At 47.8% G+C, this 25,528-nt stretch overlaps 1 protein-coding gene across 4 annotated transcripts in view; it reads right to left on the bottom strand.

The window, feature by feature from the left end:
* Znf341 (zinc finger protein 341) overlaps nt 1–25,167 on the bottom strand; it is a 38,247-nt gene extending 13,080 nt beyond the window's left edge. The window contains exons 1-9 of one of the 4 annotated variants that reach the window (XM_057781928.1): nt 25,077–25,167; nt 17,446–17,556; nt 13,166–13,362; nt 11,297–11,446; nt 10,357–10,599; nt 9,528–9,702; nt 8,116–8,206; nt 5,699–5,889; nt 2,290–2,480 (exon numbers count right to left, since the gene is read on the bottom strand). In XM_057781928.1, the coding sequence (XP_057637911.1) occupies nt 2,290–2,480; nt 5,699–5,889; nt 8,116–8,206; nt 9,528–9,702; nt 10,357–10,599; nt 11,297–11,446; nt 13,166–13,362; nt 17,446–17,556; nt 25,077–25,107 (1,380 nt within the window). In that variant the 5' untranslated portion in view covers nt 25,108–25,167. Of the gene's footprint in view, nt 1–2,289; nt 2,481–5,698; nt 5,890–8,115; nt 8,207–9,506; nt 9,703–10,356; nt 10,600–11,296; nt 11,447–13,165; nt 13,363–17,445; nt 17,557–25,076 lie in introns of those variants that run through there. The other 3 variants (XM_057781927.1, XM_057781929.1, XM_057781930.1) reach the window with 3 other exon arrangements.
* Nucleotides 25,168–25,528: the final 361 nt, after the last annotated feature.

The raw sequence follows: 25,528 nt of genomic DNA on the forward strand, positions 1-25,528 counted from the left end.
CTTTAGCAACATGGTGAGTTTACAGCTAGCTTGAGACTCCATATCAGGAGGAGGAAGAGGAAGAAGAAGAAGAAGGAGGAGGAGGAAGAGGAAAGAAGAAGAAGAAGAAGAAGAAGAAGAAGAAGAAGAAGAAGAAGAAGAAGAAGAAGAAGAAGAAGAAGAAGAAGAAGAAAACTTGAGAGGTACCACTACCAGAGTGTCTGACTTGGCAGATGTTGGTGCCCAAACATGTTTTCAGACGACACTAGCCTGGGGATCATCTTTGGAATTGTTACCCAACAAACTTTTCTAAGGTCCTCCTGCTCTTTGGGAACATGGCTATTTTTGACTATTTAGTATTGACTTAGGACCCAGACTCTCAAGTTCAACGTTAATTTGGGAAAAAATCCAGTATAAATTATTTCTGTGTGTATGTGTGTGATGCTATGGATGTAATTCAGGGCCTTGCATGTGACCCCTGAGCCACTTTCCTATTCCTAATGGGAGAGATTTTGTTGTTGTTGTTGTTGTTGTTGTTAGATAGAAGAGGTAACTCCCAAGGTTATGGAAGAGACATTAATGAAATCTGTGTCTACCTTAGCGGTCTGATGTGGGGACAGTCAAATGCAGGAGGTATGTTCCACACATTCTCATTAATTGTATCATTTCCACTGCTTCTTTCATGATCTGTGTGACATGCTGACATGTGCCTGGTCTCACTTATATAAGAAATACACTTTCAATATTTTGAGAAGTCTGGTATTCATCAATATTCCTCAAGTGCTTACACAGTGTCAAACGCTCTCTATTCCTAATGAAGTCAACTCCAATTTGCCCAGGGTACCAACAGACTGGGTAAAACCCCTGGTCCTCCTGACAGCCTTGAATTTAGACCAGCCATGTCACTCTTCTTGGCAATGATATGCAGGCAACCGTCTTGGGGGTGATTATCCTTCCCGAAACAAAATGGCAAAATCCTGCTAGCAGGAACCCTTTCCATATTTTTTGCACTTATCTTGACTGGAATATAAATGTGATAGATGGAGACACGGCAACTATTCTGCAGTTTTGAGGGTGAACACCACAAGCTAAGGGTTCTAGAGCAGGAAGTCAGAAGCCTGGCCCTGGATGACATGCCTAGCCTGCTAGACAAGCCCAGTACTGCTCATTCTGGGCCATTTTGATAGGAGAGAAATAAAACCCTAACTACTGGCCAGTCTTCTATTGCTATCCGTATATGAATAGTCTCCTGCATGACAAGAGCGAGCTCTGAAGCTGTGGACACAGCTCAGCTGGCTCTGTTGATAGCAAGCTTGCCCAGCACGCGTGCAGCCCTATTTCAGTGGCAGAAGGACAGAACTTCAGGGTCATCCCCAGTGCACGTATGTGCACGTACCTATGAGTGCAGGTGCCCTCAGAGGCCAGAAGAGGCCTCATCCCCTGGAGCTGGACTTACAGGCAGTTGTAAGCCACCTGATGTGGGTGCTGGGAAATAAACTCAGTGCTCCTAACCACTAAGCCACAGCTCCAGCCTCGTGAGCCCCTGACTTAAAACAAAAATAAAAACAAAACAGTCTGTAATCCATAAGAGCTACAGAGAATTCTCCCAGGAAAGTTGCCATTGTTCATGAGAAATATGACTGGATTTTCTACAACGGGTAACCCTGATGGGACAGCGAGACAGTTCAGCTGGTAAAGGTATTTGCCACTGACAACCTGACTCCAATTTCTGGGACCCCTGGTAAGATGAGCGAACCAACTCCTTAAGTTGTCCTCCGACCTTCACATGCTCCACAACACTTGCGTGCACATGCACATGCGCGCGCACATACACACACACACCCCAACAGTCAGAAATAGAGCATGGGGCAGGGTGGAGGCAGAAGCAGGTGGATCTCTGCAAATCTGAGGCTGGCCTGGTCTACATGGACAGTTCCAGTCGGCCTGGGCTGCACAGTGAGAACCTGTCTGTCTGTAAAAAAAATGGGGGGGAGGCAGCAAGCAGGAGGTAAGCCACATGAAAGACAGGGCCATGCTTTATAGAAACAGCCACCAGAACTAGCAAGACAAGACACAAAGCCCTTGAATCTGAGCTGAGTGCTTGCCCTGGCTCAGCCTCCTGCCAGGTCAGATAACAAACTTCCCAACCGTCTAACTTAGCTATCTATCATCCCTCCAGCAGTCTATCTTCAGGACAAAGAGCCATGGAGAAGGCTGGCCTAATCCCCGTCCCTTTTCAGGCAGCTGTGAACCTACTGTCATCAAGCTCACAAACGGGCAGCTGTGCCCTCTGCTTTCATGGCCACCCACCTGCTCCTTCTTGTGCTGGATCATGTGGGACTTGAGCTGGAAGTAGGTGCTGAACTTGCTGGGGCAGAACTGGCACAGGTAGGAGCTGTCGATGAGGACCACCTGCTTGGCCTCCGGTTTGCCCGCTTCATCCTCGCCTGCTGCGGGCAAGGCCTGGGGCTGTGTGGTGCTGGGCAGGGTCTGGCCCAACCCTATGCCGAGAGAAAAAAGTCACAGAGAAGGGTTTCAAGTGAGGCAGGACAAGAACCGCACCATGCAGGACATCCTGGGACAGCGACCACAGACCTGTTCTCAAACGCTGTATTCAGGACCGTAATAAGTGTATGCATTCCAGCATAGTCAGACATGATGCTGAAATACTAACATACATTCTTTATTTTATTTTTTCAGACAGGCTCTTACATAGTCCAGGCTGGCCCCAAACACGCTTGTAGCTGAGGATGACCTTGAACTTCTGATCCTCCTCCACTAACTCCCAGTGCTGGGATTGTAAGTCTGAGCCACCACACTCAGTTTATACAGTGCTGAGGACTGAACCCAGGCCATCCTGGGCTACATCCACAGCCCTTGAAACACATTCTGACTAAGAGACAGCTGGTGACCTCTGCTCCGCTCCCTGCCTTCACTCAGACTGTGATCTCTCCACGGGTGTTAGAAACGGAACACTCCTAGACATATTCAGGTTGCCTCCCAGGCCTTGTCATTCTTTGCTCACTAGACCGTCCCCCACTCTCCCTGACATCAGGGGCCTGCTCCCTTACCTCTGCAGCCCACGGCACGGCACACAATAGGCTCCACATGTATGCTGAATGGGTGGCCCCTGGCATACAGTAGACTCCACATGTATGCTGAATGGGTCGCCCCTGGTGCTGGGCCTGTAGGAGTTCAGAAAGCAAAACCCAGGCACAAAAGAGGGCTGGCTCCAAAAGAGCACTGGTGGGTCAGATAAACAAGATCCACTGGCACTTGCCCAGCCAAAGGCTCGTCAGCCACTGGCATGTGGCTGGGGCTGCTCACCCTGGTGCTTGGATAGGAAGAACTATGGCTCTGGCTCTACGACTGTCCTATTCAGTGGTCACCAGTCACAGGTGACATGAAAGAGCTGGAAGGCAGCCGGTCCTAGTGCAGACAGATATGCCGTAAATGTAAATACACACTGACTTCCAAAATTCAGCAAATAAATGCATACAATATTTCCATATGGCTTTGGGGTGTTGTGTGTTGCAGAATATTCCTTTACTGTGAAGATAAGTCACTGTGATTGGTTAAATAAAAGGCTAAATGGCCAACAGCTATGCAGGAGATATAGGTGAGACTTGTGGACAGAGAGAGCTCTGGGAGGAAGAAATGCGGAATCACCAGCCGGACGCAGGGGAACAGGATGGACAGTACAGAGTAAAGGTAACTGAGTCACACGAAAAATGTAGATTAAGCCGGGTAGTGGTGACGCACGCCTTTAATCCCAGCACTAGGGAGGCAGAGGCTGGCGGATCTCTGTGAGTTTGAGGCCAGAATAGTCTACAATGCCAGTTCCAGGACAGGAACCAAAGCTAGAGAGAAACCTTGTCTTGAAAAAAAAAAAAAAAAAAGAGTTCAGAAGAGATTCTTTAAAAAAAAAAAAGTATATTAAAAGATATGGGCTAATTTAAGTTATAAGAACTAGTTAGGAACAAACCTAAGCTAAGGCCAAGCTTTCATAATTAATGTCTCTGTATCATTTTTTTGTGAGCTGGCGACCCAAAGAAAAATCCATTTACAGGGTGTGGCTCTGAGGAAGAGCAGAAGGGCCCAGGTTCCATACCCAGCTCTACAAAGGAAAAGGAACCTCAATGATTCCTTCATGTTACCTGCGAAACAGGGTATCAGGTTCAGTAAAATAGATTAACTTTATCTCAAATTTTGTTTCTGTTTCACTTATGTGTATCTATGTGTCTGTGTGAGTGGGTGTTGATGAGGACAGAAGGGGGTGTGTTACAGATGTTTGTAAGCCACAGGATGTGGGTGCTGGGGCTGGAACTCTGGTCTTCACGACTGAACAGCAGTGCTTTCCTGCTAAGCCGTCTCTATGGCCTCCTGTTTTGTTTTTCTGAGACAAGATCTTGCTCTGTAGTTCAGGCTGGCCTCAAATTCACAATCCTCCTGCCTTGGCCTCCCAAGCACTAGGATTATAAGCATGTGCTACCAGGCTGGGCTACTAAAAAACTTCAAATTACATCATGGTACTCACGTTAAATCTCCACTGACAGTTCTGTTTATCAGCCTAATAAGTCCCCAGCCCTACATGGGAGAACTAAACCAGTGTTTGGGACAGGACTGTTAGCTCAGGAGCACCTGAACGCTCGGATGAATGAGAATCCCAAAGAACATCTGGAGAGCAGATGCCCCACTGACACCCAATGGTTTCCATTGCTGATCAACTACAGACACAGCACGGAACACAGAAAATGGATTCTGAGGACCAGTAAAGGAGCTCAGTGGTCAAGTGCTTGCCTGTGGTCTAGAATAAGCCCTGCCGTGGATTCAACCTCTGGCACCACACAGAACTGGGTAAAGTAGCTGGGCAGTGGTGGCACACGCCTTTAATCACAGCACTCGGGAGGTAGAGGCAGGTGGATGGATCTTCGTGAGTTCGAAGCCAGCCTGGTCTACAGAGTAAGTCCCAGAATAGCCAGGGCTACTCAGTGAAAACTTGTCTTGAAAAACAAAAAAAAAAAAAAAAAAAAAACCAAACCAAACCAAAACAACAACAACAAAAAAAAACTGGGTAAAGTAACTTAGGTCTGAGGTCTGTAATCATAGCACTCAGGAGGAGCAGGCATTCAAGGTCATTCTCAGCTATGTAGCAAGTTTCAGGTCAGTCTAGACTCAGGGGAAGGGGAAGGGTACAGAGGGAAGAAGGAAAGCAGAAAGGAGGAAAGGAAGGGGGGAGGGAGGAATGGATTCTAATACAGGATCCAGGCTCAGCCAGAAACAGACAGTAATTAGTGAGTAATACCTACATCTGCCAGGGCACAGGATTAGAGTAATGTCACATATCTTATATACTTGGCATTCTTCTGTTCACCCTATGCCCCTTCTTTAGAGAAGCCGCTATACAGCACAGACCAAACTCAGACTCACTATGTGGCAGAGACTGACTTCAAACTCCTGATCCTCCCATCTTAGACTCACCAGGCTGGAGTGATACATGTGTACCATGCTCAGCTCTCCAGGTCCCATTTCACAGACAAATTGGGCTGAAGCTCAGAGACATCATGGAAGCCACCCAACTAGCATCAAAACCTATGATGCTGGGGTTGGGGATGTCGCAGAGACCCTGGGTTTGGTCCCCAGTACCACAGACAATCGGAAATTGCCTCTGGAGCCTCCGAAGGGATGAATGGGGAGTGGCTCCTCCCACTCCACTCACCTGAGTCTTCCTCCTCTTGCCTGCTGGGGTTCAAAGCCATGACCTGCACTGTGACAGAGTTTCGGGAAATGGTGCCACCACTGCGCCCCGGCGGCCACACCTTGTGAGTCTGCATGTGCTTCTTGACATTAGACTTCTGGGCAAAGGCGCGACCACATGCAATGCACTGGAAGGGCTTCTCCCCTGTGTGGCTATGGGAACAAGGTCAGTCAGCATTCTCATGTAGAAATAGGGACACAGCCTCCACCAAGGAGCCCACGGCCACCAGGAAGGCCTAGAGATGCTGCTGGCCATTGTCCTGACACCACTAGAACCTGTTCTCCCAATGTGTCAGAGAGATCAAAGGTAGAAAGACCTGGATCTGGAGGTGCTCGGTCAGCAGATCTTCTCCATGGCCACCGCACATCTGAGATGACAATTTCCTGACTGCTGAAGTATCGAGTAGGAAGCGTGTGTGTGTGTGTGTGTGTGTAAGCATGAATGTGCCACAGTGCCACAGCATATGTGTGGAGGTCAAAGAACATCTTGTGGGAGTTCGTTCTCTTCTACCATGTGGCTCCCCAAATTTAACCAGGTTATTTGGCTTGACAGCAAATCCTTTACCTACTGAGTCATCTCCTGGGCCCCAGTACTTCCTCAACTTGGTGGCTGCTGGATTTTTTTTTTTCAGTTATAAATTAATAGACATTTGTTCTTCAGGGCAGTCTGTTCGCTTGTTTTGCCCTCACAGAGATGGCAGCCACAGATCTCCCACATGCCAGTGCTCTTCACCAAGCCAAACCCAGCTTTGGGAGAAAACTTTTTTTCTTGAAAATTTATTTTTGTTTTATGTGTATGTTGTTTTGACTGTGTATATGTCTGTGTACCATATATGTGCCTGGTGCCTACAGAGGTCAGAAGAGGATGGCGGAGTCTCTGGATCTGGAGTCACAGATGGTTGAGCCACCATGTGGGTGGTGGGAATTGAATATGGTTCCTCTGGAGGAGCAGTCAGTGCTCTTAACCGCTGAGCCATCTCTCCAGCCCCTCCTGATCTTCTTCTGTATCTTAAGTGCCAGGATTGCAGGTGTGTATCACCATGCCCGGCAAAATTAACTCCCTATTGTTTTGTGTGCTGGGATTTGACCCAGGGTCTTGTACACACGAGGCAAGAGCTGTGATAAATCCTCTCAACACACTTTTTCAAAACTTACAATATATATATATATATATATATATATATATATATATTGGCTTTTTCGAGACAGGGTTTCTCTGAAGCTTTGGAGCCTGTCTTGGAACTCACTCTGTAGACTAGGCTGGCCTCGAACTCACAAAGATCCGCCTGCCTCTGCCTCCAGAGTGCTGGGATTAAAGGTGTGCACCACCATGCCCAGCTTTTAAAATAATTTTGAGAAACTCCCTATTAGTTGTCACTGAATATGGAAAGTCATTTTTTTTTAATGAATAGCTATGTATTGAAAACGCAGTAATGGAAAAATCCAGGGGTTATAGAACAATGTCATTGAAGATCAAAAGTGGCACCACCCAGTAAGAAAGTTACCAGCTGTATGGGACCAGTCACACTTGGCTTCGTTACAGGGAAATTGAAAAGCCTGTTTCTCAGCTACAGTAGCCAAGTTCTAACAGCCACGCAAGGTTAGCGGTGCCAGTTTGGACATTTCTAGTATTGCCAAATGTTCCCGACCAGGTTCAATTTGCTTCCAGCAACATTTGGCAATGTCTGAAAACATTTCTGGTGGTCACAGCTGTGGGGAGATGTGGTGGTGGCATCTATTGTCAGAGCTAAGGAGAACTGTGAACCTTCCACAAAGCACAGTCGGCATGACTTGACCCCAGGTGCCAGTTCCAGTAATGCCAGGGTTGGGAGACCCTGGTCTAGACAGATGTCGTGCCCCTGTGGCTGCAGTCTAGGTTCTCCCTCTCTCAGAAATGAACAAATTCATGACAGGTGTCAAAGACAGATTAGCTCCAAGCTGAGACTTCCTCCACGGACTCTTTAGGGATTAAAGCCGAAGTCACCACACCACACTGTTCCTGATTTCCTAACACCAGAGCCATGGCAGACCCCAAGTCCCCCCACATTGTGAGGAGGTGCCAAGCCTGCCCACCCTACCATTTTACAAATGGACTCTTGGAGCAAGAAGGATCCTCTTTAGTGAGCTATGCTGGCACAGCTGGCAACTTGCCAGCTAACCCTTCCGCAGCTGGAAGACAGGCAGCCTTGTGTGTGCAGCCTCCCTCAGTTCAAGGGTACCCGCCCACACAGACATGCCATTCTTCCAGCCTTGGTGGGCAAGCTCGGTCCGCGGATTTGAGAAGAATGTGGGGAACCCTCCTCCTCTGCACTGTAGGCCTGCAGATGGGCACAGGCCCTGAGAAGGGAGCCCTTCCCCCCAGGGCTACCTGGCCGCTACCTGCGGATGTGCTGCTGAAGATCGAAGTTTTTGGTGAATGACTTGTCACAGTAGGAGCATTTGAGTTTCTGGGCCTTTGGCTTCCCTGCAGCTGAAAGATAAGGAAGGGGAGGCATGGTCAGGCTGGGGGCCTGGTGCGGGGGACAGGGGAAACCTCCAGCCACTTCTCCCCTGTATCTGGGGCCAGACACATGTGCCCTGGCACATCTCCATCTGCGTACAGACTGTGTAAGAGGGGGAGCCAGACAAAGCCCCCTCAGAGGCTTTCTCTGCTCATGATGAAATCCACCACCTCTGCCATGGCTTTCAGAGCTCCGTGTCCTCTGTACCTGCCAACTGCAGAACTCTCTCCACTCGGCAATGGACTCCTTGCTAACCCTGATGCTCGCAAGCCTGGTCTCACCTCAGGACTTTGTACCTGCTGCTTCCCCCTCAATACCTACATGACTACTTCCTTCCACACAGATAGGCAGGTTGTGTCCTTTTCTACCCTGTAATCTCCTTCCTAGAGAAACTCATAAATATTGATTTATTTCCTGCTTATCTCTCCCATTAAACTGTGAGTGACTGACAGAGGAGATCCTGGACCAAGACCTAAATCCCCAGTGGGTGTACACTGATGTTAATGTGCATTTTCGGGAAGAAGGGAAAAGAGAAGAGGTTGAAAGGGAAGCAAGCCCTTAAAACATTCCTAGTTGAGCCGTGGTGGCACACGCCTTTAATTCCAGCACTCTGGGAGGCAGAGTCAGGTGGATCTCTGTGAGTTCGAGGCCAGCAAGTTCCAGGGCAGCCAAGGATGCACAAGAGAGACACACCTTGAAAAAAACAAAACAAACAAACAAAATTTCCAGTTCCTTTCCCACATCTACTCCTGGGTTTTGACTCCATATTTCGCACATCTAAAAGGGGAAAGATCACAACTGGTGTAACTGGGAGCCACCTTTGCCTCTTTCCTGCTCCTGGCCAAGACAAGCATTCCCAACTCCCTCTGCAGCTATGCATGGCCACATGGCTACACAGGAAGAAAGTCTCGTATAGGGTTCTGGAAGCTGGGAGAGTCCCCTTTACCCTTCTCCGCCTCCTCCTCCTCACTGTCTGGAACACGAGGTTGATGACTGCTGACATTTCAGAAGCCACCTCCGGTGACAAGGCATCCTGACAAATGCAGCCATGCTCTCGGGACAGAGACACAGAACAACAGAAGAAATATGGCTGCTTGACGACCACGCCACGGAATTCCCAGATTTTCTGCTTCCTGGTCTCCTAGTTCAAGCTTTCCATACATGCCACCAAACTCAATCCCAAAGGTCTTCACAACAAAGACCAGACCCAAGCAGCCTGTGGGGAGGCCAAGGCCAAGGAAGGATGCCCAGGGAGGGTGGGTGGCCAACCTTCTGGGAGTCCACTGGCACCTTTAGCACGTCTGGTCTTCAGCGTTGGTGGGGAGTCAAAGGTGGCCACTGTGTTTCCACTTGCACTGGTCATAGGGGCAGTGGAGCTGGGTCCTTTTGCTTTGAATTCCTGCTTGCCAGGGCTGTACACTGGGGGAGTGGGGTACACTGCAGCTTCCACACACTGGTTTGGCACCTAAAAGGACAGCACTGTGAGGGGGGAGAGCCTTAGAGGGAGCGATAAGGGGGACCCTCACTGTGGCCCTAGTTACTTTCAGCTACTGCAGCTTCATTATCACAGAAGCTGCACCTGGTCCACTCACGCCAGTTACTCCCAAGACCTCTTAGAACTTCATAAACTGGGCCAGGAAGATGGCTCAGTGGGCCAAGGCCTTTGCTGTCAAGACTCATGACCTGAGTTTGAACCCCAGAGCCCACAGGACAGGAGAGTGAACTCTCACAAGCTGTCCTCTGACTTCCACACACAGACCCATCCACTAAATAAATGAGAGAAAGACACACAGATGCACATGTGCGTGTGTGCATGTGCACACACACATACACACACACACACACACACACATGAACTCACACACACAGAGAGCACAAACTTCACCAAGTAGTTTTGGAATTTAGTTATCTGGGTTTAAACCCAGAATCTGCTACACAGCCCCTAAGTGGCCCTCACAATAGTCTGCATGTCCCATCTACAGACTGAACGCGTTGATTAAAGCCCTCCTCTCCCGACACAGGCACTCATGAGAAGGCTGGGTCTGCTTTGGTTCTCTCTCCATGGTAACCTTAGCACAGTGCCTGGCATCCACCCCACCACACTGCTGCATCCGCTCACCTCCAGGGGTGGGTAGGACTGCATCCCCAGCGCCTGGATCTCCACTGTTCCGTTCCCTGCCATAGGGGCGGCGCTGTACACCTCCACCACACTATTCCCAACAGGGTTGGAACGCCCAGAAGGGCCCAGTGTCTGGGGAGGAGGGGGCGGGGGTTGGGGAGGTGGAGGCAAGGGTGGAGGGGGTGGAGGAGGCGGTGGAGGCTGGGTGAGGTAGTTGGGCACTGGATGCATATTCAAGCTGTTCTGCAATCAGAAGAGAAAACGACAGTGTTGAAGTGTCCTGTTCATTCATCAGCGTGAAAGGCTTTACGGGCACAAGGAAAGGACAGCAACTCACTGGGCAGCTCAGAGGACAGTACTGAGACAGGGAAAGAAACAAAGACCTGGGAGAACATCAAGGGACGTCAGCTCGGGACTGCGATCCCTCTTCTCTATGACAATTGGCTAGGCTAGCCAAAAAGAAACAAAAGTTTATAAAGCAGGACTGGCTCTTGATTGGTGATGTTTCCCAGGACACTGACCACACATCAGCTGCTTACCAGTATGTACAAATAGTGGGTTCAGGGGACCAGGTCCTTTCCTTCTGGGAGACTTAAATCTGGTCTTGGTGACTGGTCACCTATGTGTACTGGAAAATCTCGGGGAGCCACTATATTTTCTATTTTTTTCTATTAGACCAAGAATAAAAACAGGACTCAAAATAGCTGGACAGTGGTTGTCACGGCTCCATTGCTCAGCAGGCCGGCCAGAGACGGCTGCTAGTTTCTTTCATGTCAGGGAGCTGGAGCTAAAGTCATTTTCTTTTACAACATTCTGATTTCACAGGAGTTAGTTTGCAGGCCTGGAATGAAACTCTTGAGAGATGTATAAGGCCCTGAGGTCAGTCCCCAGTATTGCAAAGAAAAAGAAGGACCCCCATGAGAAGCCCCAGCCTCCTTACCTGCACAGGTGGGGGCCCCTGAGGCATAGGCTGGTCCAGGGATGTAAAGGCCGACATGGCAGACATGAGCACGTCATCGCTCACCAAGATGTTCCCTTGTACCAGGGTCTGGATCAGTGGAGAGGGGGGCACTGTGATGTATGTGGAGATCTGAGCAAGAGAGGAGGGGGCGTGTCTGAGGCTCTATGAGGAAGCTGGAGGGCGATGTGAGAGACCTAACTCCAAGGCATACATAGTGGCTGACATCTGAAGGAGCACCTGGGAAGCCAGAGGACTTCTGGGAGTTTGAGGTTAACATACCACACAGTAAGTTTTAGACCAGCCTGGGCTACACAGGGGAATCTGTTTAAAAACAAAAACAAGGGGCTGGAGAAATGCTGCAGTGGTTAAGGGAATTGCCTGCTCTTGCAGAGGACGCAAGTTCGATTCTCAGCACCCACATGGTGATTTACAATCATCTGTAACTCCAACTCCAGGAACCTGATGCCCGCTTCTGATCTCCAAGGCATCAAGCACACATACATACGTGCAGGCAAAACACTCACACATAAACTAAAACAAATAAACCTTAACAGCAAACAGAGAAGAAAGAAGAACACAAAGAACAGAAACTAAGCTCAAGACCCATGTTCTGGAGCCTTTCCTCCTAGCTGCCCCTGGTCACTTGACTCTCAGCAAGCCATCCACATCTCTGAGCCTCACGCTCGTCACCTGCCAACGTGGAGGAGTCACATCTCTCTGAAAGGCACATTGCTCCGGTCCAGCAATAATATTCCTGCCTTCTGCTCCAGGGAAGCAAGCGCTCACAATGTCCACAGAGCAGTCCACGTGGGTAAAGTGTCAGTCAGTCTAGGTCTCTCTTCTCAAGATTCTCCAGTGGCTTCTATATCCAAGTAAAAGCCCACAGGGCCCACATGATCTGACCTTCCCTCACTCCCGCCCAGCCACTCTGCCATCCTTGTAGCTCCTGGGACACCTGGTACACTCCAACCTTAGAGCCCTTGCACATGCTAGTGCAGGAACACATTTTATATTCGTAACCTTATTACCTCACCTCCTGAGCCTCCACTCAAACGTCACTTCTTCAAAGTTCTGCTCCAAATATCATACAAGATATATTATGGTAAAATCTCCCACCCCATCTTAGCACTTAGTAGACTGAAAAAAAGTATAATTCATTTATTTATTTAACAATTTGCTGGGCACCGGTGACTCACGCCTTTTATCTCAGCTCTCGGAAGGCAGAGGCAGGCAGATCTCTGTGAGTTCAAAGTGAGTTCCAGGGCAGCCAGAGAGATCCTGTCTCAGAAAACCAAAAAGGAGAAGAAGGAAGAGGATTTTTATCCGCAGGGCAGGCACACTGTAAATTTCAGCTGCTAGCTAGAAGATGACAATGGAGGAAAGAGGGCAAAACATACCACTAAAGTCACCACAGGGACCAGACACATGGCGGAGAAGCAGTCACACAGTGGAAGGTCAGCTTCAGAGCAGGAATAAGAAATTCCCAAGTGTTAAGGAAAGCAGACTAATAAATTAGTGAAGAAAGAAGTTACGCTTTTCTGAATGACTTAGAAAAGTGGGCAGACTCAAGAAAATACGTTGCTGCCACCCAGCAAGCTGCAGCCCAGTGTGGCCTCAAACTCTTGATCCTCCTGCCCCAGACGCCTGAATGTTAGAATGACAGGTATATACCACTATGCCCAGCAAAACACGTCTATCCTTGTGTCTTTCTGTCCTATCCACCTCATCCAGCTCCACAACGTAGAGACTTCGTCAGTCCTGCCCAACACTGTTCTGCCCAGACTCAGGACAGTGTGTGCAGAAGGAGACCTTCCAAAGAAATCAACAAACGAAGGAAGGAAGAACTACCTGGCGGTTGGCAGGAGGAGGGGCCTGCTGGACGGCAGCAGGTGCGGCTGAGGGAGTGTAGATGCTGTTGGTGGCCAGAGAGACTGTGGCCAGGGCAGGAGCATTCCCCTGGCACTGTTCACGCTTGTGGGTCATAAAGGCTGGCAGTGAGTTGAACTGCTTCTTACACTTTCCGCAGAGGAAGACGTCCTCGTCATCTGAAGAGGCCACACATGGAGCGATGAGAAAAGCAAGAGCGAGTCAGGGGGATGGCAGTGGAGAATGGGGTACCACAGCTGAAAACACCGCTTGGCTTGCCAGGCAGGTGCGGAGCATTAGCCATGGGCTCTCTAGGAATGTTCAGAGCCCAACAGGCACCTTTAGGAAGAGCTGGCCATGTGTGGTCGGGTATCAAATAATTTGAAACATGGAAACAGCACAGTGACTTCATTCCAAAGCTGAGAAATACAGACTCTATTTTGACTGAATTTACTCGTGAGCCTCCAGTGGGCTATGCAGCTACAGCCTCACACCTCTGCATCCACCATCCCCTTGTCCCGGTTCATCTCAGATCAAATCACATTGCAAGGCTCATCAGCTCTAGGAAGTCTTTTTTGGGGGGTGGGGGAGTCTCGAGACAGGGCTTCTCTGTAGCTTTGGAGCCTGTCCTAGAACTAGCTCTGTAGACCAGGCTGGCCTTGAACTCATAGAGATCCACCTTTCTCTGCCTCCTGAGTGCTGGGATTAAAGGTGTATGCCACTACTGCCCAGCCTAGGAAGACTTCATAAAGATTTATTTGTATTTTTAATCGTGTGTGTGTGTGTGTGTGTGTGTGTGTGTTTGCATGTATGTCTAGGCATGCACATAAATGCAATGCCTGCAGAGTCCAGAAGAGGGCAACATAGGAACTGGAATTACAGGCAGTTGTGAGTCATCTTATATGTGTGCTGGGGCTGGAAGAACTCTGGTCCTCCGTAAAATCTCTTAGCTGAGTCATCTCCCCACCCCACACCCAGACAGTCTTCTTACAGCCAGGGCCACAGTTCCTTATTCTGGGCTGGCCCCACAAATACAATTTTCTCACTACCACCCGACTGTGTGTTCTCTAAGGGAAAGAAATGTGCTTTATTTATCAGTGTGGCTGTGATATATCCTGGGCTCTGGAAGGTCCTCAAAGGGTATGTGTTGAATAAATGAAAAGCCACTTAAAGGCTAAAGAGAGCTAACAACAGTCGCATATGGTGTCTTAAAGCACACCATAAATGCCCAATTACTCAATTTGTATGTGTTATATCCCAAACCTGGCATCAATGTTCATTGTATTCTTCTTAGAGACTAGTATGTATTTTAGTGGGAAACATGACTTCCTATTTTTTTTTTTGTTTGTTTGCTTTGCCTTGTTTTTCGAGACAGGATTTTTCTGTGTAGCCCTGGTTATCTTGGAACTCACTCAATAGACCAGGCTGGTCTTGAATTTAGAGATCTGCCTGTCTCTGCCTCCCGAGTGCTGGGACTAAAAACAAGTGTTGTCACTGACCGGCATGACTTCTTACTTAAAGTATATTTTCCCCAAATTTGCTTTGTTACTAGGCATATCACTTGACTATACTCTGACCCATGGGGTAAGGGCAGAAGTGTATTATCTATGCAAACTTCCATTCGAAGGAAAAGGAACAGCTAGTCATGATGGTATGCATATAATCTCAGCACCCATGAAGTTAAGGCAGGAGAACCAGCCTGGGCTACATATGAAGTCCTAATCACAATAACAAAACAAACAAAAAGAAATGGTTCTGACTTCCTCTTCCTTCTCTCTTCTCCTTCATATTGGCCAGAAGATGGAAATCAACTGGGAACAGGGGAAGTCCATCTGGACTACGGGGTGAAGGCAGAGTCTGAAAAGCTCTACAAATGGTCAGGGCTTCAAGAAGAGAAACATCAGCTTCATTTGAGGAAACCAGTAGAAGCTTCCACTTCTTTCTTGGCTTAGATTAGGCTTTGTTGTTGTTATTGTTGCTATTATTGTTTTATTTTTATTTGTTTGAGACAAGTGTTAAGTTTCCTGCTAAAACACAGACAGGTGTGCCTCTTTCACAGCCTTCATAGTCCAGGACTAACAAGTTTCAGGTGAACCTTAAAAATCCAGAGTTCCCAATTCCCTTAAATGTTCATACTTTTCGACCTAAAGCTAAAAGCCTTTTGCTATGACACCAAGATGTAAATCTGTCCTAGTTCTCTTCCAGATACCTGGAAAAAGTTCTGTTGCTGCATCAAAAATCAGGTCTGGTAAAAAACTAAGAGTCTCCAAAGCCTATTTTACCTCACCCCCCAAGTTTCAACGTGTTTTACAGGTCACTCCTGCTGTCTGGGCCAAGACCACCTTACAAAGTGTTCTCCGGACAGCGCCAACACCTAGGTGCACCAGCTCCTGAGACCTCACCATTGGTGCCAACTCTCCAGGATCAAGGACACCTACCAACTAAAATCTGGTTTTATCTGCTATTGTGTCCCAATTATACACTCGAGCCTCACCTGTACAACCAGGGCACTTCTCTGTCCCATTCTTTCTGGCAGTTAATGACTTCCCATGGCTAGCCCCATTCATGGGGCCAATAATAACAATATTTTTTTCTCCTAGCCACCCGCTTTCTCATCTCCCTCAAAAAGCAGCTGCCTGAGGACTCCAGGATGGCAGTAAACCAGATGCCGGATGCCGCTTCAGCCACACCTCTGGCTGAGTGTGAGCTCACCAACTCCTAGCTCTCCCCTCCCCCACATTGTCCCATGCCCACAGGAAGTAGCCAGACGGCCCATATCCAAGGAGTCTGGGATGTTTGGTCAAAAGTGAGACCCCCAACCCCATGACACCCCTATATCCAAGAACTCTGGGATGTTTGGGTTGGAAGCGTCACCCCAGCCCCTGGCACCCATCCTTGAAGCGCCAATGGAGCAGGAATGTAGCAAGAAGCTCCATTTCAAGTCCCCTCCTCTGGGAGTCGCCTTGATCCGTACTCCACTTCTGGAAAAGCCCCCCAAGCAGTGACCCTTCCCCAGGGAGGGTCAGGACCACTCCCACAGGCTATTTAGGCTGCCGCCCCAAAAAGAAACACGTGATCTCCGGGTTTTGCGTGGTCTCCCCTGCTGTCTCTTTCTCGCCATGCTTTCCCAGTCCACTCGGGGGCGCTGTAGTAAACACGGACATCTTTTATTCTGTCTAATTTGGTCTGATTGGAATTATTTGTGTCAGCGGAGAGGCTCGCCTTAAGAAATATCCCTAACAACAAGGTCTTAGCGTGCAGCCCTGGCTGACCTCTGCTTCTGGGATTGAAGGTGGCTGCTGCTGCTGCTTCCTTTCTTGCACTTCTTCAACATGTACCTTAGTGGATGAGTGTATAATTGAGCCACAGTTTGCACACGGAGGTTAGAGGACAACGTGCAGGAATAGGTTTTCTCCCTCTAACATATTAGTTCCGGGAATCAAACTCAGGTCACTGGACTTGGTGGTGAGCACATTTATGTACGGAGCCATCTTGCTGACCTCAGAAACTTCCATTTCTTATATACAACAGCTGAAACCAAGTCCTCAGCACTCTTAGAAGATTCTTATGTGGTAGGACAATTATTCTCATTCTATAACTGTTGAAACTGAAGCTAACCTGCCTATCTAGGCCAAGTTAAGAACTATGGGAATAAGAACCTACACATTATCAAGTTCCAGGCCACCAGACAGAGCTACCTAGAAAGACCCTGTCTCAATATATATTTACTGTTCTTATTATTGGTGTTTATTCCTGTGTGCCTAGGGTGATTCTCAAGTACTTAGACGTCTGTGGGCTGCATGGTGGGAGCGCACCTGCAATCCTGGCACTCTGGAGGCAGAAGTGTGAGAATCAGGAGTTTAAATAGCAAGTTTGAGGCCAGTGGGGCTTTATGAGCTTGGTCTTAAAAAAACATTACAAATAAATTAATAAAGACCCACAGGACTTCTAGAGAAGCCCTTTCCCCTCTCTAGGAGTCACAAGCTTGACCCATAAACTGGAAAAATCTGTGTTCTCTTTCCACAGGGAAGCCAAGACGTGACTTCCAGGACAAAGGTCGTGAAGCCTCAAGGCTCCTGGGCATTCCCAATGATGATGTCCACCACCCGCATTCTCTAGGCAGTGGGCAGAGAGAAGCATAGGCAGGTTCAGCAGGAGGACACCAGAGGACAGTCTGAGTCTGGGGTCACAAAGGCGGTTCTCTCCCATGCCACACGAATCTCACGTGCTCTGCGTGGGAGCCACTTGCCCTCGGTACTCACCCAGAGGCTGAATGGCAGGCGGTGCGCTGACACTTTGTCCTGTGGGATCAGGGACGGCTCCTTGGCCATCCAACAGTGACTGGACAGCCAACACAGTCTGGTTGTCCATTCCTGAAACAGGAAATGCAACCTGTGAGGAAGGGAGCCCAGCTTCCACTCTCACTTCACCCTCACAGGCCAGATCTACCACAAAAACCCCAGACATGTTCTCTCCACTTCACTGCAACCGATTCCAGAATGTAAGGCTGGAGATATGATCTCAGAGTAAAGACTGCATCCCTAAACCTCTCTCGCAGCTAGGAGACATGATCTCAGAGTAAAGACTGCATCCCTAAACCTCTCTCGCAGCTAGGAAAGAACTACATGCTGTTAAGAGGAGAGAAGGTATTAAATGAAAATTTCTCAAAACCAGGTGTAAAAATGCCTTTAATCCCAGTACTCAGGAGGTAGAGGCAGACGGATCTCTGTGAGTTTAAGGCCAGTTGGCCTATATAGTACCAGAACACCTAGGGCTAAATCAGTAGTTCTCAACCTTCCCAATGCTGCGACCATTTGATACAGTTCCTCATGTTGTGGTGACCCCAACCATAAAATTATTTTTGTTGCTACTTCATAACTACAATTTTGCTACTATTATGAATCATAATGTAAATATTCTGTTTTCTAATGGTCTTAGGACCCCACGCTTAGCACGGACAAGGTTTTTAGCATGTTCAGAGGTTCAAAACCTACCCCACCGGGCAAAAAAGAAGAAGAAAGAAACAAAGGAAGGAAGGAGGGAGGGAGGGAGGGAGGGAGGGAGGGAGGAAGGAAGGAAGGAAGGAAGGAAGGAAGGAAGGAAGGAAGGAAGGAAGGAAGAGAGAATCCTTCTGGGTCAACCTACACCCCTAGTCTACGTTCTTTTGAACTTTCTATAAAAAACAATCTGTAGTATCTCAAAGCCATTGCCAGACCCTACCTAAGTCACAGAGCCCTTTGAAAATCCCATTTTCTGGTCCTCCTCACGCACACCCCACAAGTCTCCTTGCATTCTTTGCTCTTATCTCTGTCCCTCAACATCAAATATCTGATGTGGAATCTTCCAAATACCTGCCTGTGCCCACATCTTCCTGCCAACCTTCGAATCTTCTCTAACCCCTCTAGTGATGCTCACGTTCTTGCCTTCCACCAATGGTCATCCAGCAGTGTCTGGCATACCAAGACCCCCTCCATGGCTCCAGGTGCCACCCTTCCTGGATCCCTTCTACTTTGCTGGGGATCCTTTACAGCCTCCTTCTGCCTGGATTCCACCTTCTACACTGTCCCCGGTGGTCTCATTCCTGCTCATCTCATTCCGTATCTTGGGGCTGCAGGGTTCATGCCCTCCCACACAGCTTCTGTAAACCCTTTCCCATTGTTAGGCTTTGAATGGAGTCGGATGGTTCAAGAGGATACCAAAGTAAAAGCTAAGTAGTTTATTAGAAGAATTATTAATGCCATGGACAGACAGAGGGACGGCTCTGAGACTTCAGGCACCAGAACCTGAGAATCAGAACCCATGGAGGAGAAGTGAGGTCTGTTCTCACGCCCTTTGTAAGTCAGGGGAGGAAATTTACAGTGAGAGCCTGAGCCAGGCTCTCCGATCCCGGGCAGGAGTCAGGGAAGAGGGTGGGGAATAGGATGTGCCTAGTGCCAAAACCTTAGCATCAACACCCACTGACATTACCTCACGTCCCAGTGAGAAATTGTGTCTGTGATGTACCAGTGCAGTACAGGTCAGTATCTGGGAGCAGAGAGCTGCTGCAAAGAATTGACTAAATTTTTTTAAACTTTTACTGTGTGTGTGTGTGTGTGTTTATGTGCTAAAGGGCTGTCGGCTCCTGGAAGCTGAACTTAACAGGTATAAGTAAAACCACCAAACCAGATGCAGCAAAACACCCAACTAGACCACTCCACAGGTAGAAAGAAAGTTTACTGGGGGACCAAGTGCTGGGCTGCCTCAGAGTACAGAGCAGAGGCCTGGCAGTGATGTGGGATTCCCCTCTGTTTGCTGTGAATACCATTGGTTAATAAAAATACTGGCTTGGCCTGATAGGGTAAACAGAGCTAGTTGAAGAAAACTAAACTGAATGTTGGGAGGAAGAAGGTGGAGTTAGAGAGAAGCCATGTAGCCCCACCAGACACAGATCGTGGAACTTTACCTGGTAAGCCATAGCCATGTGGCAATACACAGATTAATGGAGATGGGTCAAATTAATATGTAAGAGTTAGCCAATAAGAAGCTAGAGTTAATGGACCAAGAAGTGTTTTAAATAATATAGTTTCTGTGTGATTATTTTGGGGCTGAGCAGCCAGGGACAAACAAATGGCTCTCATTACAACAATCTGGTGCCCACATGGCCAACTAAAATCCACTTTAAACCTGAGAGGGTTTGCAAAGGAATTCTAGGCACTAAAAAAAGTTTAGCTGCATTTATTTCCCCGAATGAGCTTTGCTTGCTGACAGCATGCTGCAGCTCCTTTAAGAGAGGTTTTCCTGATTCAGCAGTAAAAAAAAAGCTGTGCTGTTTTGAAATGCCAGCTTTCTGGGCCGTGCTGCCAGCATGAACTCTGACTCTTTCTGGAAGTCTGGCTTTGGAGCATTTAAATGGGCTTTTGTGAGCAGAGTGCTATAACCTGCTTGATGGTGCGACATAGACCCGTTGTATACCTGGAACTGGGGCAATGTGCATGACATGCAGAGGCAGTAAACAGACCTCCACCATGCTGGACTGGGCGAGGCAAGCAGGCAGTGCTGTATTTCCACTTACATTCATAAGAAGGGTTTAGAATTTTAAGAAGTGGTTCTGGTCAAAAAATAATTATACATAATGCAATAAAGACAAATCCAATTGAAAAAGACCTCTAAATAGGTCACAGTGCTGGATAAATGTACATAGGCTTGGAAGAGAGAAGAAAAAGATTATAGAGAGTTGGAAAAGAAGTAAATTGTTTAAATAAAAAATAAAACAAAGTCTTTAAAGAGACAGAGTATAGACAGTCATAGATTAAAGAAGATAATAAATATTAAAAAAGTAATAGAGTAAAAATAAATAAGCCATGTAAAGATGAACTATACACAGAGTCTGGATTATATTATTGTGTTTTCTTTGAATTTTTTGACTGTAAAGGAGCTAAGTAACCAACATATATACTTTAAAGGTATCTTGTCTTCAAAATTTGGGTCTAAGGATATGTTGCTTTAGAGAAGAGGTTCTGTATTTGTTTCCACAGAAGATAAGAACGTGTGGATTCATTTCAGGCTAATGTGGTTTGATGGACCAAGACCCCCTAAAAGGTTGCTGTGAATACCCACAAAAAATACTTCACCCAACAAAAAGCAGGAAGCAGTTTGGAATAAACTATGCCCATATGCCCAAATATTGTTTATAAATGCTTATTTACATTTAAAGGGGTATATGCTATAGAGATTTGCATTGGTATGGATCTTGGTTTATTGATACAAATTTAGGGTCAATTTTGTTATACTGTGTATATGTATTTCTGATCTTGACTAAGGTATTGTGTTTGTGCAGCTCATTTAAAAATGTAATGTATAATTAAGAAGTATAGGTTAATAGATAGCCATAGTAGTCAAGTTTGTAGTCATGTTAGTTAGGTTTTCTAGATTTATAGAGATATATTTAAGTTAGATATTATATATTTCAGATAGTCTTTCAGAGACCTTCAGAATATGGCATTTAAAATGTTTTAAGAACTTAGGATTTTTCATGACAATGAGACACATCTGTTCCTGGCAGCACCAATTACTTCAAGAGGAAGATGAGCATCGAAGAGACTCCTTATGGAGTTTGCTAGTCATTTGGACAAGAAACTGCTCTTGCCTGGACTGCTTTATGGTATGCTATATAAACTGGACATGCAGGACCTACAGAGAGATGACTGCTGAAGTTGCCTAATGAAGGTGAGATGATCCTTCAGGGTTCCTGCTTCCTGAAAGAGTCTGCCAGACACATTCAGGACACAGAAGAAAGTGACTGACAAACTGCCAATATAGGTGGAACTATTTTTGAAATTTCCTGTTTCATGGAAAAGTCTGCTGACTACTATGGGCCTGTAAGCTGAAGATGGATGCCCCAACAGTACAGAAGAACTTTGGGTGACTGTCTAGGCAGCAAGATGTCTTTGTCATTTCTAGAGTTTTGGAAGTTGCTTACAATGTACTTCCTGTTTATTTAGATAATATTATATTCTTCTGGAGTCTTTGATGTAATTTATAGTTATAGTTTTCCTTAGTTATGATAAAAAATAAAATAGATATAAATTGTAACTGTAATTCTTGCTTGATAACTGTTTTGTTATATGTAATTTTACTATGTTAAAGTTAAAACCCTCCCTTTTTATTTAAACAGAAAAGGGGAGATGATGTGGGATTCCCCTCTATATATTGTGAATACCATTGTTTAATAAAAATAAACTTAGCTGATAGGGTAGAACAAAGCTAGGCGTGGAAAACTAAACTGAATGCTGGGAGGAAGAAGGCAGTTAGAGAGAAGCCACGTAGCTCTGCTGGACACAGATGCTGGAACTTTACCTGGTAAGCCACAGCCATGTGGCAATACACAGATTAATGAAGATGGGTCAAATTAATATGTAAGAGTTAGTCAACAAGAAAATAGAGCTAATGGGTCAAGCAGTGTTTTAAGTAATATAGTTTTTGTGTGATTATTTTGGGGCTGAGCCGCCAGGGACAAACAAGCAGCTCTCATTACAACATGGTGGGAAGGAAAGTGAATTTTATATGACGGTCATCAGGGTGGGGTCTTTGAGCTGATGCAGGTTGTTCAAGTTACATGGAAATTAGATGCACTTTGCCCCCATCAGTTGACCATCAGTGGCAGAAAAAGGAAGTAGTGGCTTTTCTGACAGAAACCCGAATTTAGCCAGATGGTGGTAGCACACACCTTTGATCCCAGCACTCAGGAGGCAGAGTCAGGCAGATCTCTGTGAGTCTGAGGCCACCCTGGTCTACAAAGAGTTCTAGGACAGGTAGGGCTGTTACATAGAGAAACCCTGTCTCAAGAAAAAAAGAAAAAGACAAAAAGCAAACACCAACAAACACACAAGCTAGATGCACTTTGAAGAAATTGGTAGGCAAAATACAATATATAAAAGTCTCAAAGGCAAGGTTCACTTACAAAATAGTCTTGCAACGACAACATTTTATTGGTGAGAAACAGATAAGTGCTTGCCAGGAGTCAGGAATGGTGGGAGGAGAGGAATGCAGAGTGTGGCTTGGAACCATCTAGGATCTTGGATCCCTGGAACCCATCAGCTGGTAGCGATGGAATTCTTCCACATTGATGGCAAGAGTCACCAGTTTAAAGATAACATCAGCACAAGCTGGGGGAAATCGGTTCTTGGAACCACTCTGTATTGTGTCTTAGAACTTGCATGCATGCTGTGACGTAATGAACTAAAAAGAATAAAAAAATCAGCCCCAAATTAAGTAGGTTACCCTCCACTCCTGTCTCTTCCAGTTAGCACCCATCATGACCAGCATGGCAGCAGGGCACTGTCCTTCCAAGCAAGGCTCCTGGGTACCCCGAGTCTTCTCTCACCCCACTCTTTCCTTCCTGCCATTTCTAAACTTTTGGCAAATCTCACCTATTCTCTCTCCTACATATATCTGAGCTCCACTCTTTCCACTGGCTCAGTTGTCTAGCCTAGCTTCTCACTCACCTCCCTGCTGCCTGCCAGCCCCCTCTAGGCCAATCCCCAGAAGACAGGCTGAACTTTATAAAACATACATCAGATGATGCGGCTGCCTTGATGAAAACCTTTTCTTAGCGCCACACTGATTCCAAGGTAAAGTTCAGAAGCTTCGTCAAACCAGTGGAGGTCTTTTCTCTAGCTGCTCGCCTATGCTGAACTGAATTATGGGAAATCTCGCTCTCCCCAGGGTTTTGCAAACCTGCTTCCGCCACCTGGTCCTTCGGATGCCCGCCCGGATCCACACACACCTGCGATGCTTCCCTCCCAAGGCCAGTGAAGCCACACGTTCCGACTTCTCTTAATTTTTTTCATCATCCAATATACAAATGCATGCTTGTAATAAATATTTAAAACAATGCAATATCCCGCCGTGCTCCAAGAGGAAACACCCATGACCCTGACTGCCCAGATTCACAACATCCCTGCTATTTTCTTTGCAGAACACAGAAATTGGGGTTGTCTCTGCAGTCTTCTTTTTTGTTGTTTTGTGGTTTTGTTTTGTTTTCTGGAAGATATTTATTTTTAACATTTTTATTATTTTTGAGATTATAATTTGATTACAACAGCCCCTTCGCTTTCCACCTTCCAAGCCCTCCCACATAACCTCTCCACTCTCCTTCAAATTCATGGCCTTTAAAAAAAATGTTATTGGGGGCTGGAGAGATGGCTCAGTGGTTAAGAGCACCGGCTGCTCTTCCAGAGGTCCTGAGTTCAATTCCCAGCAACCACATGGTGGCTCTCAGCCATCTGTAACGAGATCTGGCGTCCTCTTCTGGCATGCGGGCATACATGGAGGCAGAATGTTGTATACATAATAAATAAATAAATAAATAAATAAATAAAATCTTTTAAAAATGTTATTGCGTGCATATATGTATGCAAAGTTTGTACATACATATTCCTAATTGTCCGTTTTCTTAGTCTCACGGTCACAAGTTGGCCTCAAACCCGATGTGTAATCACGGCTAACAAACCTCTGATTTTCTTGCCTGTCTCCACCTTCCAACCACTGAGATTACAGGCATGGCCCACCACACCCTGCTGAAGCTACCTTCGTTTACTAATCTTTCCCACAATATTGGCGATGGGCGTGGTGTGGGGTAGAAATGAGGGAGAATACGGTCAACTGACTGGTTCGGTGGGACCCTCGTAGATAGCAAAAGGCGCTCCAATCATCCCATGAGAACCGATCCTCCAAGAGCCTAGGTGGCTGCCGTCTAGAGAACTGCATGCCTTGGCTTCCCTCTGCCCGGCCTGCCCACCCTGGCGGCGACTACTGTGCCCAACTCCACTCCCGACTCTAGAGTTAGCCTTCGCTAAACTCCAGCAGGTGCACACGGTGGCGCTCGCTTTCTCCAGAGTCTGAGGCCTGGGCACCTCGGTGATCTTGCCAATCACAGGACCGGATCCAGTAGGATCGGGGACCAGCGTGGCCCAAGCAGGCACAGGGTGTGGCGGTGGTTCTGACTCAGGAGCACCCGGCGGGTGCCCTGTGTTTACTGGTTTGGGTCTGCGATCTCCCCAAGACCCGGCTGCGCACACAGGCGGCGCCTCCTTCCCTGCTCTGGATTTAGTAGGACTCCACCCCAGCTCGAGTTCCCGGTGGTCAGGGCGCCCGACCCCCGGCTGTTTTCTCCGCGTGCACCCTCCCGCTCCAGCGGCCTGGGCAGCCGCGCTGTTCCGGTCCCGAGGCCCCCTCCCCGCAGGGCCGGCGCTCCCCGGCTGTTCCCGCCCCCTCCCGCCCCGCGGCTGTTCCGGCCCGGACGCCCTCCGCCCTCCGCCCCGCGGCCTCCGCGCGCCCAGGGCCCGCTGCTGCGAGGGCGCGGCGGGAGGGGGCGCCACGCGGAACAGCCGCTGCCCCGGCCCGGCGCGCTCACCCTCCAGGGCCTCGAAGATCGCCTGCGCCATCTTGGAGCTGCCGCCGCCGGGGGAGTCGGAGCCGGGGCTACGCAAGCATTGTGGGAACCGCGGCGGCGGCGGCGGTGGTGGCGAGAGAGGGGCCGCCAGGGGGCGCCCAGGAGCCGGCGCTGAGCCCCCTGCCCCGGAAACACAGCTTTCCCTGCTGTCCGCCGGAGACCCAGTCCCCTAGTGGTTCCAATTCTGCACGGACGTAAGTCCGACCCTCGCACGCCACCTCCGAACGCTGGCACCAACCCCAATTCTGCAACACGCATCCCATTATCGCTGCACGCAGTGTTCTCCAACTTTGCAACACTAACCAGTCTCACCGAGATTAGACAGCTGTCATGACACCTCACACCCTGCAACTGTACCACGCATGTTGGACAGCAGCCTTGTCGAATGACTCTCATCTCTGCCTGCTCTTAAG

This window comes from Chionomys nivalis, chromosome 9 (genome assembly GCF_950005125.1).
Source record: "Chionomys nivalis chromosome 9, mChiNiv1.1, whole genome shotgun sequence".
NCBI lineage: Eukaryota > Metazoa > Chordata > Mammalia > Rodentia > Cricetidae > Chionomys > Chionomys nivalis.